This window comes from Thalassophryne amazonica, chromosome 12 (assembly GCF_902500255.1).
Source record: "Thalassophryne amazonica chromosome 12, fThaAma1.1, whole genome shotgun sequence".
Taxonomy (NCBI): domain Eukaryota; kingdom Metazoa; phylum Chordata; class Actinopteri; order Batrachoidiformes; family Batrachoididae; genus Thalassophryne; species Thalassophryne amazonica.
The window spans coordinates 99,796,980-99,814,276 of NC_047114.1; the positions used below are offsets into that span (position 1 = coordinate 99,796,980).

At 43.5% G+C, this 17,297-nt stretch overlaps 1 protein-coding gene across 1 annotated transcript in view; it reads right to left on the minus strand.

The window, feature by feature from the left end:
- Positions 1-837: 837 nt before the first annotated feature.
- Positions 838-17,297, minus strand: part of lamc1 (laminin, gamma 1) — a 76,497-nt gene continuing 60,037 nt past the window's right edge. The window contains exons 22-28 of the mRNA XM_034183469.1: positions 9,352-9,496; positions 8,952-9,101; positions 8,076-8,190; positions 7,491-7,690; positions 5,264-5,422; positions 4,083-4,182; positions 838-3,685 (exon numbers count right to left, since the gene is read on the minus strand). Coding sequence (XP_034039360.1) covers positions 3,429-3,685; positions 4,083-4,182; positions 5,264-5,422; positions 7,491-7,690; positions 8,076-8,190; positions 8,952-9,101; positions 9,352-9,496 — 1,126 coding nt within the window. The 3' untranslated portion in view covers positions 838-3,428. The remainder of the gene's footprint in view (positions 3,686-4,082; positions 4,183-5,263; positions 5,423-7,490; positions 7,691-8,075; positions 8,191-8,951; positions 9,102-9,351; positions 9,497-17,297) is intronic.

Sequence of the window (17,297 nt, forward strand, 5' to 3'; positions counted from 1 at the left end):
TTTTGGCAATAAAAGTTGATGTATTTCTAAGTTTAAGAAGGATTTTTAGTTTTATCTTATATTCTGTTTCAGAAATACCATTTGTTGTGAGGTTGTTTAACATATTTTTCCTTCCCGTCTTTTTTCATCTTTGAGGATCACAGTAGAAATGAGATTTTATATAAAAGAAATTTTTATGACACAAACAGAAGTAAGTTCCTTCAGCTGCTCGCATGTTTTAATCTACATGCAGATTTGGCACAAGTTTTACACCGGATGCCCTTCTGGATGCAGTGCCACGTTACATAGAACATGAGCAGCGGTGGGCTTGAACCAGGGACTTTCTGTATCAAAAACAAGCCCACTAACCGCTTGGACACCACACCTGCCTAAAATAAAACACGGTCAGGCCGAATTTGTCAGAAGAACAGGAACCGATGGGCCAAGAGGCAAACCTCAAACCCGAGACACGGATAGACAGACTTGGAAAACTGGCCATCATTTTGACGGATGCAGCAGTGGACAAAAAAAAAAAAAAAAAGAATTATTTTGGGCCAAAATTGGACCTCTCCTTTGAGAAATGAAATGACTTAAACTGAACACCAAAGAACAAAACTAGTGTGTTTAACTTTGTAAAAGACAAATGGTTCATTTATTTTCTTTTATTATTATATCATTACGTTTGATTTACAGTCAGATGAGCAAACAGGTTTATTCAGGTCACAGAAACCTGTCTGGCAAAACACTAACACACACACGAGTGGCACATTATAATTTAATATAATGTTGAAACATCACGTCTGCACGCGCTGCACAGCCTGCAGCACCCCCGTCTGCACGGAGGAATAAAACAAACACTAAGATTTAAATGAGGTTTAATAATACGTTCAATTAGTTCATTTAATTTTTGCAAAGTCGACGAATCAAATAAAGACTTCAGGTCATTTACACACAGAAACTGATTAAAGTTAAAAGTTAGAATTGCAATAAAACAGTGACAACTTTATGCTGAAAGCATTCCAAGAAAAGTAAAAGTATTTTACTTATGACAATTTTAAACTTTTTGCCCTCAGTCAGACTTTAGATCCAATAAACTTAAAATCTGAAAAAAAAAAATCAAAATTAAATGCCACAAGTTTACAAATCATAAACCAAAGGTTTTATTGTAAAAAATACTTTTTTCTTTCTTCTTTTTATTCCAAATGGAAACAAAAAAAAAAAAAAAATCATCAAATGTAATGAGAATAAAGGCACAATTTTAGCTCAAAAATTCATGTTTCTAAGAGACAACAGAAGAAAAACGTCAAATTAAGAAAATCATCACGGCCGCCCTGATAGAACCTTTCATTGTTTATTTTTTATTTCTAAGACTTCTGTGTCGTCAGGTTTGAGAAACTGGCTTCAGTGTCAAAACCGCTTCATTCATTCACACGACGTGTGCAGCGGGCAGTGGGTGTGGCTTCAAATGCCAACATGTCTTGAATCAGACCAAAAATAAAAACAAGTTGTGATACAGATAAAAATCAATAAAACACATATTGAGCTTTGTATACAAGCAAACACGTGATAATGAAACAAACGTTATTGTAAATATTTATATATAAATTTATGATTAACGCGACTGTTCGCATGTTGGAATTTTCTTTAAAAGCAGCCAGCGTTTTGTCACTGACGCGCATATTTACACAAATAAATTCCTCACTCTGTCACAATATAAAACATTCACACAAAAATATAACTTTGAAATAATTATTAGCACCAGTGTATCAGATAAAGTTCTCGCTACGCAAAATGTACAAAGTTGCATAGTGATGGATTGTAGCCTGGAAACAAACGCTAACGTGTTCAGTCACAAAAACACCTGTGACCAAAAATTAGTGTGAAAAAAAAAGAAAAAAAAAAAAAAAAAAAAGGATGCACCAGGAGTGTAGGTGAAGCTAAACAGCACCACCCGATGGTGGTGCGAATACTGTCGAAGAGTTGAGATAAAATACTTTCGTGAATGCTTTGGGCGAGTTAGCGCCACTGCTGGAAAAATCCAACGACCCGACACGCTTGAAAAGACAACAATTAGAGGGAAAAAAGTCATTACGCCTACGAAAATCGTGATTTATGACAAAGCAGAATGTTGTGAGAATAATGTAGAGTTACACATTTTACACTGTGATTAAAGTGGATTTCAAAAACAGAAAACGTGTTTTACAACACAGAGTCAAAGGATTAACAAAAAACTTGCACCATTTTAAAAAGTAAAGTCAGAATACTAAAATCGTAACATTAGTATTGTTAAAGAAATAAAGTCAGAATGTTATTTTTAAAAACAAGATAATCAAAAGTTGAGATTGACAACATACTGACATCATGTGCATCGTTCTGCCACAGATTTAATTGTAAAGTCAGCTGAAGTATAAAGTTTTAATTTTGAAAAATGGATTTTACAGAGAAATTCATGAGATTATAGTTCGAGATTACAGCAAAAATGAACAGTTTTACAGAAAAAAAAAACTAACTTTCAGGAAATCTTCGGAAAGTTGACATTTATGGTGAAATATTTGGCACAAAGAAATAATTTGAGATTAAAGTCAGAATTCAATCACAAGCCGTGTTGGTACGGGCTATCAGAGGCTAGCAGTTTGCTAAAAACATTTCTATTTAGCAAATGGACCCACTAATACACTAGCTAGTAACTAGCTTGGCTCATTAGCATGTAGCTAGCGCAGAACGCTGCTATACGAGTGCTAATTGAAGTTTACAGTTTTGACGTTGATATTTTGTATAACAATTAGCTTCATGTCTTCGATGTTCCAGCACCAACTCGTCACCGGCCCGATACCATTGCGGTCTACGACGTTTAGCAAGATGATGATTATTTATATAAAAAAGTATTTTTATCCATTTCAGTCATAGAAGAGATTTGTTTTTGCTTATGGATTTTAAAAATATGTTAAGATGTTAGCACAGTCGTTTTTGTTTGCTGTTTAACAAACAAAATGTGTTTTTCCCATCGTTCCGACTTTATCAACCTACAAATATTTTGACTTTATTCTGAAAACGTTATGGCCGTTTTGCCTCAAAGTTTAGATTTGAGTTTTTAATCCGCCGTTGTCGTTCCAGCAGCGGCACCAACATGTTTGCTGTAGCGATGAGGGAAAAAAAAAAAAACAGAACGAAGATTCCTTCACTGAAAACATGGCTGCACTGATAAAGAAAGGGGGCGGGGCTGAGACGAGCGTGTCCAGAGGCTTTGAGGCGGCAGTGGTGGGAGGAGCCGCTGAGGTTATTGTGGAACAGATGGTGCAGTCACGCCGGGTTTGTGGTTCGGGTTTTCTTCAAGGTTGTCTGTGTCGCCGAGTTCCACAAAACAAAGAAAAACACAAACGTGGCCAATCAGAGACATTTTGGTAGAAAGGCGACAGAGTTTGGTTTGCCGCGGCAGCAGGTGGGCGGAGCTAAGGTCTCTCCAGAGACGCCGTGTTGAAGCAGCCTATGGGTAACGTGTCCTTGATGTCATTCAGGTTGCTGATGTCAGCGCGGATCTCACGGATCTGCCGGTCGTAGTCGTTGATCATCTCCTCCTGCGTCCTCGCCACGTCGTTCAGCTCCGCCAGCTTCCTGTCCAGATCGCTGTCGGCCATCTTGGCCTTGGCTCGTTTCAGGGACTCGTCGATCTGGTTCAGTTTGCTCAGGTCCACCTTGTCGATGTTCCCTGAGGAATCAAAAAGCAAAACGTTTATGTCCTGAACCCACCGAGTCCCGCTAACAACTCTTTTAGCGGGTCGACCAGAAGCTTCAGTCGCCGCGGCCCATAAATATTTGGACAGTTTAGAGTCACAGGAAATCGCCAGACGTCTCCAAGTGAAGATGTTTTGTCTCCAAACCATCAGAAACTAACAAAAACACTCGATTAAAATATTAAAATAAGATTAAAATAAAGTCATGAGGTCAGATTTCATCTGATCATTAATCAATCAATACGATGATAACGACCGTAATTACAGGAAACTTGTTATGACACACAGAAACCACAAGGCTCACGTTTATTTTCAGGAAGACTATTCTGGACCAGGATGAACCCTGACCTGCTGGTGTCAAAGTGTTCTTACCCAGCCGGTCCAGCAGGGCAGTGATAGTGTTCAGCACCATCTTGACGGCGCTCTTGGCCTTGCGTGCGTTGTCTTCGGCCGCCTTAGCATTGTCCGACGCCTGCAAAATCATCAAAAGTATTATTACGATTTTATGTTGACACGTTGGATTCAATCCACCCACTGTAATGCCTCCAACAACCAGCAGGTGGCAGAAAGGCTGCACAACACGGAGGAAACATGCATCAGAATCTGTGAGCGCGACCTTCTGCACTGCTGTCACTGCTAGTTTCTAGCCGATGTCAGTCTCATTTTCTCATCTGCGTCCTTTAAACAGGAAATGTCCTCACTCTCTCATCTGTGAATTTATGGACATGTTGGTCACAAAAACAGGCGTGACCAGGTGCATTTCTATCCACATCACTGTTCAGAGAGCGGCAGGAGTGTGACACACACACACACACACACACACACACACACAGTTAAGAACTTTGGAGGTGCTGCAGGAACGAGGTGCTAACAGCTTCACCTCAGGGACTTTCGGTTGCTGCTTCCATAAATAATTTGCGAGAGCATATCAACACTTTGTGCAGAAATCAGGCTGGATGCCAGAAAAACTGATTTCTGTTTCCGCCATCTAAACGCGGCAGGTTCTGGCATGCCGCCACCTGAAGGTAACGATGAGACTCAGAACGCACATGGTTAGTTAAGAGATGACATACGAACCCTTTGAACACTGCGCTTCACTTCATGCATCACGGAAACAGCAAAATGGACTTGGACACTCCCAAGAGTTCTCTCTCTCTTGAGTGGTGGAAAAGATTCGTTAACATCACTCGGGTCAATAACTGATCATCTCCTTTAAAAAGGGTTAATACCTGACAGGCTTGTGGAGTTGATAAAAAGACGAGTGGATTAACAGGTGAAATGTCTGAAGATCGGATGTGCTCTGCGTCTGCACATGCACAGCCTCAGTGCACTCAGTCACGCCACTAAAATTCACACCTGGGGAACATTTAGGCACTCGTTCTGCTCATACGCACAGAGAGAACGAGTCGCCTCCGTGCGTGTAACAGACAAACAGCTGGTCATAAGAGGTTAAAAGGGCCAAAAACGCACAGCAGCACGTGTCCACAATCATCAATTATAAACATTAAAGGAAACAGGCTTTGGAAGCGTGAAGCAGGTACAGCGCATCGTACCATCACCGCCATCATCATGTCCTGGTCGGCCTCGGCTTTTTTCCGGGCCAGTTCTTGCTCAGCGCCGTCCAGCTGGTTCATCATGTCGTTGACCTCGTTGTCCAGCTTGTTGGTGTCCTGGAGTGATTTCTCCGCATCCTCTTTGGTCTTAGCCGAGCCCTAAATAAAAACACAAGAGTCTCATTTAGGGTCAACAGGGCGACGTCCACCCAGGTCCCATTCCCTAATAGGGATGGGTATCAAGAACTGGTTCCTTTCGGGTATCGTTAAGAAATGATTCGACATCAATAAGCTTTTTGCTTAACAATTCTGTTATCGGTCCTTCAGAGTGGCTGTTGTTTTTGGGGATGTTTGTCAGGAAAATGATCATTTCTCTACATTGATTACAGACCCTGCAGCGGGTCTGTAATCAACCTTTCTGCAGCGCGGCTTTGGTTCGCAGATTGAAGCAATGCTTCGATCTATTGCTTCGTTTATTCTTTCTTTCTTTTGCTTACTTTTCCCCCGCCAAAACCCTAAAGAGCATATGTCTGAGTATTATTTACCTTTTCTATGTTAAACCGACCTGTTATGGTCTTCTGAAACAGTTGATAGATGTATTTTATAACTTAAAAACGGGAGCGATGCTAACGCGTTAGCATGTCTATGGCATTTTCAATGTTAAAAGTTAGCATTTAGCAATTGCAGCTGTCATCACGTTCGGGTGCATTTGTTTTCAAATTGTAATATTTCTTAAATTTATTTTTGTTTATATATTAATAATCTAATGATTATTATATGCAATTTTAGAGAAAGAGGCAAAAAGAACTTGAATAGAAACAACAGAAAATATAAAAACTAACAATGAACATACATAAATAAATACATACATACATACAGAAATAAATAAGTGTTTCCTGTGAACACCTAGTGACTTTTACATCTCCATTTCGTCCCTGTCTTATTTAAGTTTAATGACAGTTTGTTTCGGTCAAACCATATTTTCAGTTTGTTAATTTCTTCAGTGATTTCCTCCAGAACTTTCTGCCAAACTAGAAAACTGCTGCATCCTAGTAAGAGCAGAATACTACTGGAATAAATTTGAATAAGGAAAGTTGTATTTTTCTTCACTAAATGGATGCTGCACTCACTGCAGTTTATTGTCTGGAATAGTCCCAGATTGCATTTCAGAGCTTCTAGAATTGAAACATTTTCGTGCAGGTGGTGTTGGGGGGTAATTTTGGGTTTCAGCTCTTTTTTTTTGTTGTTTTTCACCACTTTCATCCCTGAATATGTCAATCGTGAATCACTTTTGTGCAGATTAAAGTTACTAACTGGGACTCCTGTCTTGTTGGGAGAAAGAAACGAGAATCGTCCTCCGTTCTGTTCACACAGCTCCAAACGCTCCGCAGCTCTCTGACGAGTCAAGTTAGAACGATAGAGTCCAGTTGGAATTAATAACTTCAAAGCAAAACACCGTTATGTTTATTTATGTCCAGAGATCAAGGATACAGTGACTAATTTCATATTTATTTAAGACTCAATGAAATACATAGAAAACCTGTGAAGTCTACTTTTAGTACAAAATTCACAAGAGGTATCGATAAGGGAATCGATAAGGATTCGGATCGATAAGCACAAACGATAATGGCATCGATAGATAAAATCTTATCAATACCCATCCCTATTCCCTAATGTCACCCTTAAGGAGCCATCTTGTCACCCAGTCACGCTCAGAACCTATGGTGTGGCTCTGTGTCGCCCTCTGTCTTTATTGTGCAGAGCCACAGGTTCCTCCCGTTCACACAGCAATCGACACTTCAAGTGTTTTTAGTTTAGTGCCTTCAAACTCAAAACTGAATCAGTTATTTTTGTGACAACTAAAAAGTTGAAGCCTGAGATTTATCAGGAAGCACTGAGCAAGCTCAACCCTTTACCCGTTAAACCGTTTGGCTTTTGTTTGTTTGTTTTTACTGGTAACATTTAGGACGTCTTCATCTTTGGCTGCTAACATGCTAGCTGCTATTAGCGACACTAACATCACTAAACACTATAGACTGTTTGCTCTGACATATGATAGCTTGTATTCTAATTTTTGCGCAGCTATTTATTTTTTTATTAAAGAGATAGGCTCCGCCCCATAATAGGCTCCACCCCCACAAACCTTAACTGGGAAGCACATGTTCAGAAAGTGAATAAATGCACCATCATCATAGTTCAGGTAGATGCGGGTTTGTTTCCATCGTACCTTCTGCACGCTGCTGGCGATCCTCTCTGCTTCCTCCGCCTTGCTCTTGGCCTCTTTGGCGTCGGCCGCTGCATTGCCTAGTGCCGCCTCAGCCTGTCGCGTCTTCGCTGCGGCAGCCAGGATGGTGGCGTTGATAGCCGGGATCTTCCTCATGGCCTCCTCGGCCGCTGTCTTATTGTCATTGACCCGTTTATCGAAATCTGTTCGGATGACGAAACAAACTACAGATGAGAACTTTTTGTGACAAATCGATACTTAATGTCAACGCGTTTGACTCCACGACGTCACATTTTCTGGCAGTTCTATGAGAACGGACCTGGTACAGGTTCTGTTCACTAAGGACAATCGTGAACTGAACGTTTCTGTTGAGATTCTTTTTCACTGCCATCAGTTTAGATGAAAACACATCAGAATCAATTCTTTCTGAAGATTAAAAATAAAAATCTTTAACTTGTCAGTGAGCAAATAAACAGATGTCCTCAACCAGCTTCTGTAGGCGAAGCAGGTTGGCACTGTGCGGTTTCCACCACACGAAGGATGAGCGTTACGTGGATGCGGTGTGTTGGCACCACGCGTGTCAGGTACCTCTGAGGTCTTCCAGGATGGTCTCGGCCTCCCTGAACGTGGACTGTCCTTTCTTTGAGGCTTCCTCAGCCACAGCCTTGGCGGCATCGGCTCGAGCAAGCAGCTGATCAGCCGTCTGAAACAACAGAAGAAGAATCTCAACATCCAAACACACCGAGCGAGAGGCAGAGACATAGTTTTGTAGTCTGACTTCTTCAGTGGGGTTTTTGTTTCCACGAGGTCACTGTGACATCACCCTTTCTGTCTGAGATCAAAGGTCATGCTCATTAACATGCTAATTTATGCAGCCAACGGCCCTCTGTGACAGCATAAGCCACGCCCCCACCTAGGATGCACTTTAAATGGTAACTGGACTGTATTTATAACGCACTTTTCCATTTGAGTCAGAAGCTCAAAGCGCTTTACACTGATGCCACACACACACACACACACCTAGGGGATTAAGGACCCTGCCCAATGGCTCTCACTGAGTTTCCAGTCTGGCTGGGTTTTGAACTGAGGATCCTCTGGTCTGCCGCCCAACATTTAACAACTCGACCGTCACCTCCAAGACGAGTCTAAATCCTCGTCACCTTTAACTGTGATGTTTATGTCCAGACGGACACGAGAAGGATTTAAATTAATGCTTCAGTTCACTCAGAGGAGCCGACCTCACAAAGCGAAGGACTGGTGAGCGAAGCCACCAGAACACCCACTTCATCTTAATAACTGATCAATAATCAAATAATCAACATGATCAATTAGTTCAGCTCTGCTGGCAACGAGACAGAATCACCACAGACCTCCATCAAAATCCAGAAACGAGTCTGAGCTCCTCCCAGATTAACTGATTGTTATTGATTACTGATACGGAGTGTCACTGAAGCGCCGTCTCACCTGCTGCTCGGTTTTTCCTTTTTCCAGGAGTTTTCGGACTTCTTGTTCTTTGGGCCTCAGGTCGTCTCGGAGGTCATTGTATTCTTTCTCTGTCTTATCGATGAGTTTGTCCAGATCAGACACTTCTTTCCTGATTTTACTGGCTTCATCCTAAAAAACAGATCATAAAATTAAACGGCTGAACCAGTCCATCTGGACCTGGGTCTGTCCTGAGTTTAATTCCACTTTAATGGTCACATGACCTGGATCTAGATCACAGGACCTCGCTGACTGAGATCATTCTCCTCCCTGTGCTTCCTGTTCCAGAATGATGAAGGGTCCCAAACCTTGACATCACCATACGCACAACTTCTCCGATCCGGTTTTGGTTCTGAATGTTCTTGGCGCTCCAGAATCTTACCTCCAGAGATTTGGTGTCCAGCAGCGGGAGACTGGTCAGGTTGGCGAGGATCTTCAGGGCTTGGTTCTCGGCTTCTTCAGCCTCTGCCTGGACTTTGTTGGCCTGTTTCTCCAGGTTCTTTGCCATCTCTTTGGCCTCGTTGTACCTGCACACAAAGGTCAGAGGTCATGTAAACCGAGGCCGACTACGTCAATGAGCAAATCTCTAACTCAGACGGCATCAACCAATCAGCTCTCAGTCATGGGTGGCCCCTCCCACTCCCTAACAGCAACATTTTTGAACAAAGTATCAATTTTTTTTTGTCATTCATGGATCAATATTCATGTTTGTCCGAGTGCTGGGACAGACGGCAGGACTTGGGGGGGTGAGAAATTATTAGTTTAACGTGGTGAAATAGTTTTATTTTCTCTGCATCATCAATAATACGAATGCCGCCGTCACACCGCTCACGTCTCAGGACAACGTGACTTCATATCCCGATTTTTTCTGGAATCTTTGGGACGCTCCTCCAGTGGACCAAAGATCACGCACACTGACATACGAAACCATTAACGTTCGTAGCATATCTCAGAAATACTCAGAATACTCGTGGTTCTTGGTCTTTCAGACTTCACCAAAATGTTCAATAAACACTACTGACATCTACTGGTCAGATGAGGTACAGCATGCTTACAATGATACGAGTCGGAGGCAACGGAGCAACATTCCTGTGGACTTGAAACAGAAAGAAATATTAAATCAACATTATTTACTGGATCAATACAAGCAATCACAAATCAAGAAGTCTTCATATTAACTAGATATTTTTAGTGATTAGCTGAGTGCTCACTGATTAAAGATGTATGGCCTTTGGGTTCTTTTTTAAGCTTTAAGTCATAAAAGAATTTTCTTTGGCACCACTATAATTTTATTCCTTAACATTAAATTATTGATTCGCAATATCATTTTGTCAATATGATCAAAATTTGTGTCGTCTGGAAACAATTTATAATTTTGGCCTCACTGCAAACCAGATCCAGTGCATCAAGAGCAAGAACACCACCTACAAGTTCTTCTGGTGCAGCAACAAGGAACGTCTTGGTGGAACATGCATTTTGTTGGCGAGAACGTTTTCGAAGTCCAGAGGATTGCTGATAGAATTCTGCTTCTTCGACTTATCATCGGCAAAGTGGTCTTTGCTGTGGTCTCCGTGTATGCACCTCAATCTGGACGGGATGAGGCCGAAAAGGAGCGCTTCTATGACCAGTTGCAGAGTGCCGTCGTTAAGATCCCAACCAGTGATGTGCTGATCCCCCTCGGTGAATGGAATGGACATGTTGGTGCAGACAGCTGAGGTTTCAGAGACGTTCATGGCGGACATGGCTTTGGCACCCGTAATGCTGCCAGAGAGAGGCTGCTAGAGTTTGCTGTCACAAATGACCTGGTTCTTGGCAACACCCAGTTCAAGAAGAGGGAATCTCACCTCATCACATACCACTCCGGCAGGCACAGGACCCAGATAGATTTCATCCTCTTCCACAAGAGCTTCCGCAAGGCGGTCTCTGATGTCAATGTGATCCCACGGCAAGAGGTTGTCCAACAACACCAGTTAGTTGTATGTAACTTGACCATATGCACACCAGTATCCAAGAAGCGGAAATTCACTCCGCGTGTACGCTTTTGGAAACTACGGGATCCGGCCATAGCCAGAGAGTTCCAGGACGCGGGTGGCAGAGGCGTGGAGTCCGACTTTCCGGTCAAAGATACCTGGGCTACATTGAAGGGACCCCTGCTTGAAACTGCTGGTGAGGTGTGCAGGCACACCAAGAACCACTGTTGGAAGGCAGAAACTTGGTGGTGGAGCAAACAAGTCAAGGAAGTGGTCAAGACTAAGTGGGCCAAGTACAAAGCGTATAGAACTCTGCATAGTGCACAAACTCTGTGAGGCTAAGGACGCCAAGGCTGTGTATGAGGAGGTGAAGCGAGCAGCCAAACACAGAGTATGGCTTGCCAAGTTCGAAACTGAGAAAGACGTGTTCGCAGAGGTGTCGTCAAGTTACAGCAACATCTACAAGATCGTCAAGCAGATGGAAAGGACCAACCAGGACATATCAATCAATCAATCAACTTTTTTCTTATATAGCGCCAAATCACAACAAACAGTTGCCCCAAGGCGCTCCATATTGTAAGGCAAGGCCATACAACAATTATGAAAAACCCCAACGGTCAAAACGACCCCCTATGAGCAAGCACTTGGCCACAGTGGGAAGGAAAAACTCCCTTTTAACAGGAAGAAACCTCCAGCAGAACCAGGCTCAGGGAGGGGCAGTCTTCTGCTGAGACTGGTTGGGGCTGAGGGAAAGAACCAGGAAAAAGACATGCCGAGAAGGGGGGCAGAGATCGATCACTAATGATTAAATGCAGAGTGATGCATACGGAGCAAAAAGAGAAAGAAACAGTGCATCATGGGAACCCCCCCACAGTCTACGTCTAAAGCAGCATAACCAAGGGATGGTCCAGGGTCACCTGATCCAGCCCTAACTATAAGCCTTAGCGAAAAGGAAAGTTTTAAGCCTAATCTTAAAAGTAGAGAGGGTATCTGTCTCCCTGATCTGAATTGGGAGCTGGTTCCACAGGAGAGGAGCCTGAAAGCTAAAGGCTCTGCCTCCCATTCTACTCTTACAAACCCTAGGAACTACAAGTAAGCCCGCAGTCTGAGAGCGAAGCGCTCTAATGGGGTAATATGGTACTACGAGGTCCCTAAGATAAGATGGGACCTGATTATTCAAAACCTTATAAGTAAGAAGAAGAATTTTAAATTCTATTCTAGAATTAACAGGAAGCCAATGAAGAGAGGCCAACACGGGTGAGATATGCTCTCTCCTTCTAGTCCCCGTCAGTACTCTAGCTGCAGCATTCTGAACCAACTGAAGGCTTTTTAGGGAACTTTTAGGACAACCTGATAATAATGAATTACAATAGTCCAGCCTAGAGGAAATAAATGCATGAATTAGTTTTTCAGCATCACTCTGAGACAAGACCTTTCTGATTTTTGACATAGCGGGCGAGAAGTGCGTCAAGAATGATGCGGGCGAGCTCATGATCAGTTATGAGGGGAAGATGAATGTTTGGGTCGAACACTACACCAGGCTGCTTAACGTGGAATTTAAGTGGCCAAGAGAGTTGCTCCCCGAGATTCCACCAGTGGAAGGACCACCACCCCGTCACCGTGGAGCTGGTCCATAAGGCTCTGAGGAAGTTGTGACTTGGCAAAACTGCAGGCCCCTCAGGAATCACCGCAGACATGATCACAGCAGCAGGAGAGACTGCTGTCGACCTGACAAGGGAGCTAGCAGAAGAAGTCTTCCAATCCAAAGTTATCCCCAAGGACTGGGAGGACAGCATCACCCTTAAGCCTTTACAAGGGCAAGGGCAATGCCCTTGACCGGGGTAACTACCGCAGCCTCAAGCTCACTGACCATGTGATGAAACTGCTGGAGCGGGTGCTGGAGTCATACATGTGACCCATAGTCAACATCGATGAGGGTTTGGTTTTGTACCTGGCAGAGGAACCACAGATGCCATCTTCATCGTGTGGCAACTGCAAGAGAAGTTCCTGGCTGCCAACAGACCTCTGTATTTCTGCTTCGTTGACCTAGAGAAGGCTTTTGATCGAGTACCGTGGAAAGTGCTGTGGTGGGCGATGAGGAGCATCGGGGTAGAGGAGTAGGCAGTGCGCATCATCCAGGGCATGTACTCTAACGCGAGAAGCCGCGTGCGCATCAACGGGCAGCTTAGTGACGAGTTCTCTGTGGGAGTTGGTGACCACCAGGGCATCGTCCTAGAAGCGCTGTCGAGGGAGTTCCACACGGGCCTACCATGGGAGCTTCTCTACGCAGAAGACCTGCCATCATCGCCGATTCCCTCGATGAGTGTGTCAGCTGCCTCAAAGCTTGGAAGGAGGGCATGGAGAACAAGGGCCTGCGAGTCAACATAAAGAAGACCAAGTTCATAGTGTCTGGTGCTGCAATGGATCGACTTAGGGACTCCAGAAAGTTCCCCTGCGCAGTCTGCTGTAAGGGAGTCCAGGCCAACTCCATCCTGTGCACCCTCTGCAACATGTGGGTGCACAAGAAGTGCAGCAAAACCCCTGGTAGAGCCATTACCCCTGACCCTGAGTGCATCTGCCCTTGCTGCAGTGGTGACGCTCGCCCGTTCACTGAAGTCGATGTGGACAGCATCATGATGGATGCAGAGCCAAGCTTCTGCTACCTCAATGACATGATATGCGGCGGAGGAGGCAGCGAATTGGCCATCATCACCAGATGCAGATGTGCTTGGGGCAAGGTCAAGAAACTGCTCCCTATCCTCACCTCCAAGCACATCACACCCAAAACGCAAGGGAGGTTGTACACCGCCTGTGTGCTCAGCGTTGTTGTACGCAAGCGAGACCTGGGCGGCAAATGCTGAGGTCCTGCAACGACTGCAGCACAACGACTGAGCCATCAACACCATCACGAGTATAGTTGCCTGGTCAAAGAGGACGAGGAAGACCCAAGAAGACCTGATCTGTGTCAAGGCCGACATGAAAGGCAGCAACCTGGTCAGCATTGACCCCACCTGCTGCCTACCTCGACCCCAGGGACTCACCCTCCTCAGACAACCAGAAGTGGGGGGCGGGCTCCACAGCAGTAAATAATCCCAGGATATGATGATGATCCCTGTTAATTCAAGCAATCAGACGCCGTGACCTGCATTTGGTAGCAGATAGCATAAATCACGTGGAGCCTTCCCCCCCCCCCAATAAACCAAGATGGTGGAAAACACTCAGAAAAAGCTTATTCCTGTATAAATCTGTTCCTCAAATTTCCTAAAGGTTAGTTAGAAATAAACACGTCTAAATCTAAAAACACTGTTTTTGTAACCAGATAAAACCTCTGAAGTGATTTTACAGACTTCTTACAGATTTTAGCGTGCACACCTCAGGAACGTGCGTCATGCAGGACGGGTCAAAGGTCAACTCAAATCCTCACACACGCATTTCCTCCTGCAGTCCATCTGCATAACAGCAGCTGGAGGAAAAGACGATATTCACCACAGAATCATGCAGATAAATATGTTCTCTAATTATGTAACATCTTACAAAGATAAACTGACGTTAGAATTCTTCTTTTTTTTTTTTTCGCAGATTTTTGGTTATTGTTTCGTTCTTGAAAAGGTTTCCGTTTACCATGACCTGGTGTGGTTCACTTCCTGTTATTTTGGTTGTGGTTGGCGGACAAAATGCGTGCATCCTGTGTTTCACGCGGACAAATGTACCCAGAGGAGACAAACACTGAGGGCCTGTTTTGTTTTTAGCCTTGGCAGAATTTATTTACCAGGCGACAAAATTGCCTGAACGCTGGTGTGAATAAATGGAGCGCTGTGATGAGGGACGTCTTTAAAAACACTGAGTTCTTCAGTGATTTCCACAATAAGAAATTAAAGTATTTTCCAGATGTCATCTGCCAAAACAAGGACATCTTCTCATCAGGATGTGATGATGAATCTGGTCAGATTACGACTTGATAGTCACTCGGCGCGTGACAGGTTTTAGTACTTAAAACCTGTCACATGCCACGCATGTGGCCTGATGACTGTGTCCGGTCTCAGAGCAGCACAAAAAATACACAAACAGTTCTTCACTTTAAAAACACAGTAAGTCGATTTCAGGTGATCAGACCCCTCCTTCACTTAACACGCTTATTATTACTATTATTATCATCATTAGATTAGATGAGATAGAACTTTATTAATCCTTTGGTAATTATGCACATGGTCAAACTGCAGTGTTTTACTCAGTGATGCGCTTTGGAAAACTGCAGTTTTTGCTGTCTACTACGAGACACTCTACCGTCTTCTGTTTTTCATGGGACAGCGCCACATACAGGTCTGACATATGCAGTGTTTCAGTGTTCCACAGCTGAATGTTATTAACTGGTTCTTGGGGTGGAACCCAAAATCAGAAACGTTCAAAATATTGTTTCTATTTGGAATGAACCAGTTGGGAAACATTCTGGTTCAAAGGCCTGATTGAAAAGCTTCTTTTTCCTTTCTCTAAATGACAACATTTTTGTGGAACTTGTACAGAAAAATTAATTAAAACCCTTAAAATGTTGAGGTTTCTGCCAAGACAAAGTGTAAAATATACAGTTGTGTTCAAAATAATAGTGTGTTTATAAAGTGACTAAAGCTCAAACTCCTGATAATATCTTTATTTCCAGACACGCAGACACACTGTGAACACTGGACATTCTATTTCAAACCAAAACACAAAGACAAACAGATCAAATTTGATATTACCTTACAGAAAGTGAAGAAAAAGGAATACTATATGGCTACGACGCTACGCACACTATGATTGGCTGATTTTTGGTCTGATATTTTCCCATATTAGACCGTTACCATGACAGTCAGTCCGAAATGCGTATCTCATTCATTACAAACCAGAAAGTTAAAAACACGATTACAAAAACACCAAGTTGGACATGAACGTACTCCATAAATATCTAAACAGCATCGAAAAAAAACACAGATTGAAATCTCACCAGCTAACTGGTGGACCATCTGTTAGCAAGTTCTTCATGGAGGTGAAGAAAGTGAACAGGTCTGACTACGAGTCCAAAACCCTCACCAGCTTTCATATTCAGGTGATACCATATATACGAGGTCTCTTAGATAATAAACCGACCTTTTTTTTTTTTTTTTTTAACTATATGGATTTGAATGACATGCGATTACACCAATCATGCTTGAACCCTCGTGCGCATGCGTGAGTTTTTTCACACGTGTCGGTGACGTCATTTCCCTGTGGGCAGGCCTTGAGTGAGATGTGGTCCCGCCCTCTCGGCTGAATTCCTTTGTTTCACACGCTGCTCGAAACGACGCGCATTGCTTTATCAAATTTTTTTCTGGACCTGTGAGGAATATCCGAGTGGACACTATTCAAGAAATTAAGCTGGTTTTCTGTGAAAAGTTTAACGGCTGATGAGAGATTATGGGGTGTTTCTGCCGGTGTAAGGACTTCCAACGGAGCGGGACGTCCTGCAGCGCTTCCAGGCGCTGTCGTCGGCCTGTTTCGAGCTTAAAACATCCTAATTTAAGGCTTAATTCACCCAGGACATCGTGAGAGAACAGAGAAGATTCAGAAGAGGCCGGCATGAGGAATTTATGCGGACATTCCACTGTTTAAGCACATTTTTTTTAATGAAAGACGTACGCGCAAATTCGCCGAGTCGTTTCCATGACGACTCGGCAAATCTGTGTGCGCCGTGACAGGAAAAACACCTCCGTGTTGAAAACCATTTGTAGAATTCAGGCGGCTTTTAATGGCTTTCAACAAGTGAGTAACTGAGAAATTGTTTAACAGCTTGGGCATGTTCCAACTTGCCCGTTAAGGTTTCCAACGGAGGTGTTTTTCCTGTCGCGACCCCCCGCGGTCGGGTCCAGCCCGACATGCGACTCTGCCCGCACGTTCTTTCATTACAAAATGACCGTTAACAATGGAATGTCCGAATAAACTCCTCATGCCGACTTCTTCTGAAAGTTCTCTGTTCTCTGACGACTTACTGTGTCAACAGAGCCTGAAATGTGGAAGTTTTCAACTTGAAACGGCGAGACGCTGCCGCCTCGAAGCGCAGATCCGTCAGGCGCCGTGGACCGTCCTTAAAGCGACACTACCAGACCAAAATCTCTCATCAGCCGTTAAAATTTTTACTGAAAACCAGCTGAATTTATTGAATGGTGTCCACTCAGTTGTGCCTTACAGTTTTGAAAAAATTTGTATCAAACAAAGCAACAGTCTGAGCCATTCCTAAATAATGAAAAAAAATCGACGAGCGGGTGGACGACTCCTCACTCAAAGACTGCCCACAGGCGAATGACGTAACCGACAGGCGTGAAAAAACTCTTGCATGCCCACGAGGGTT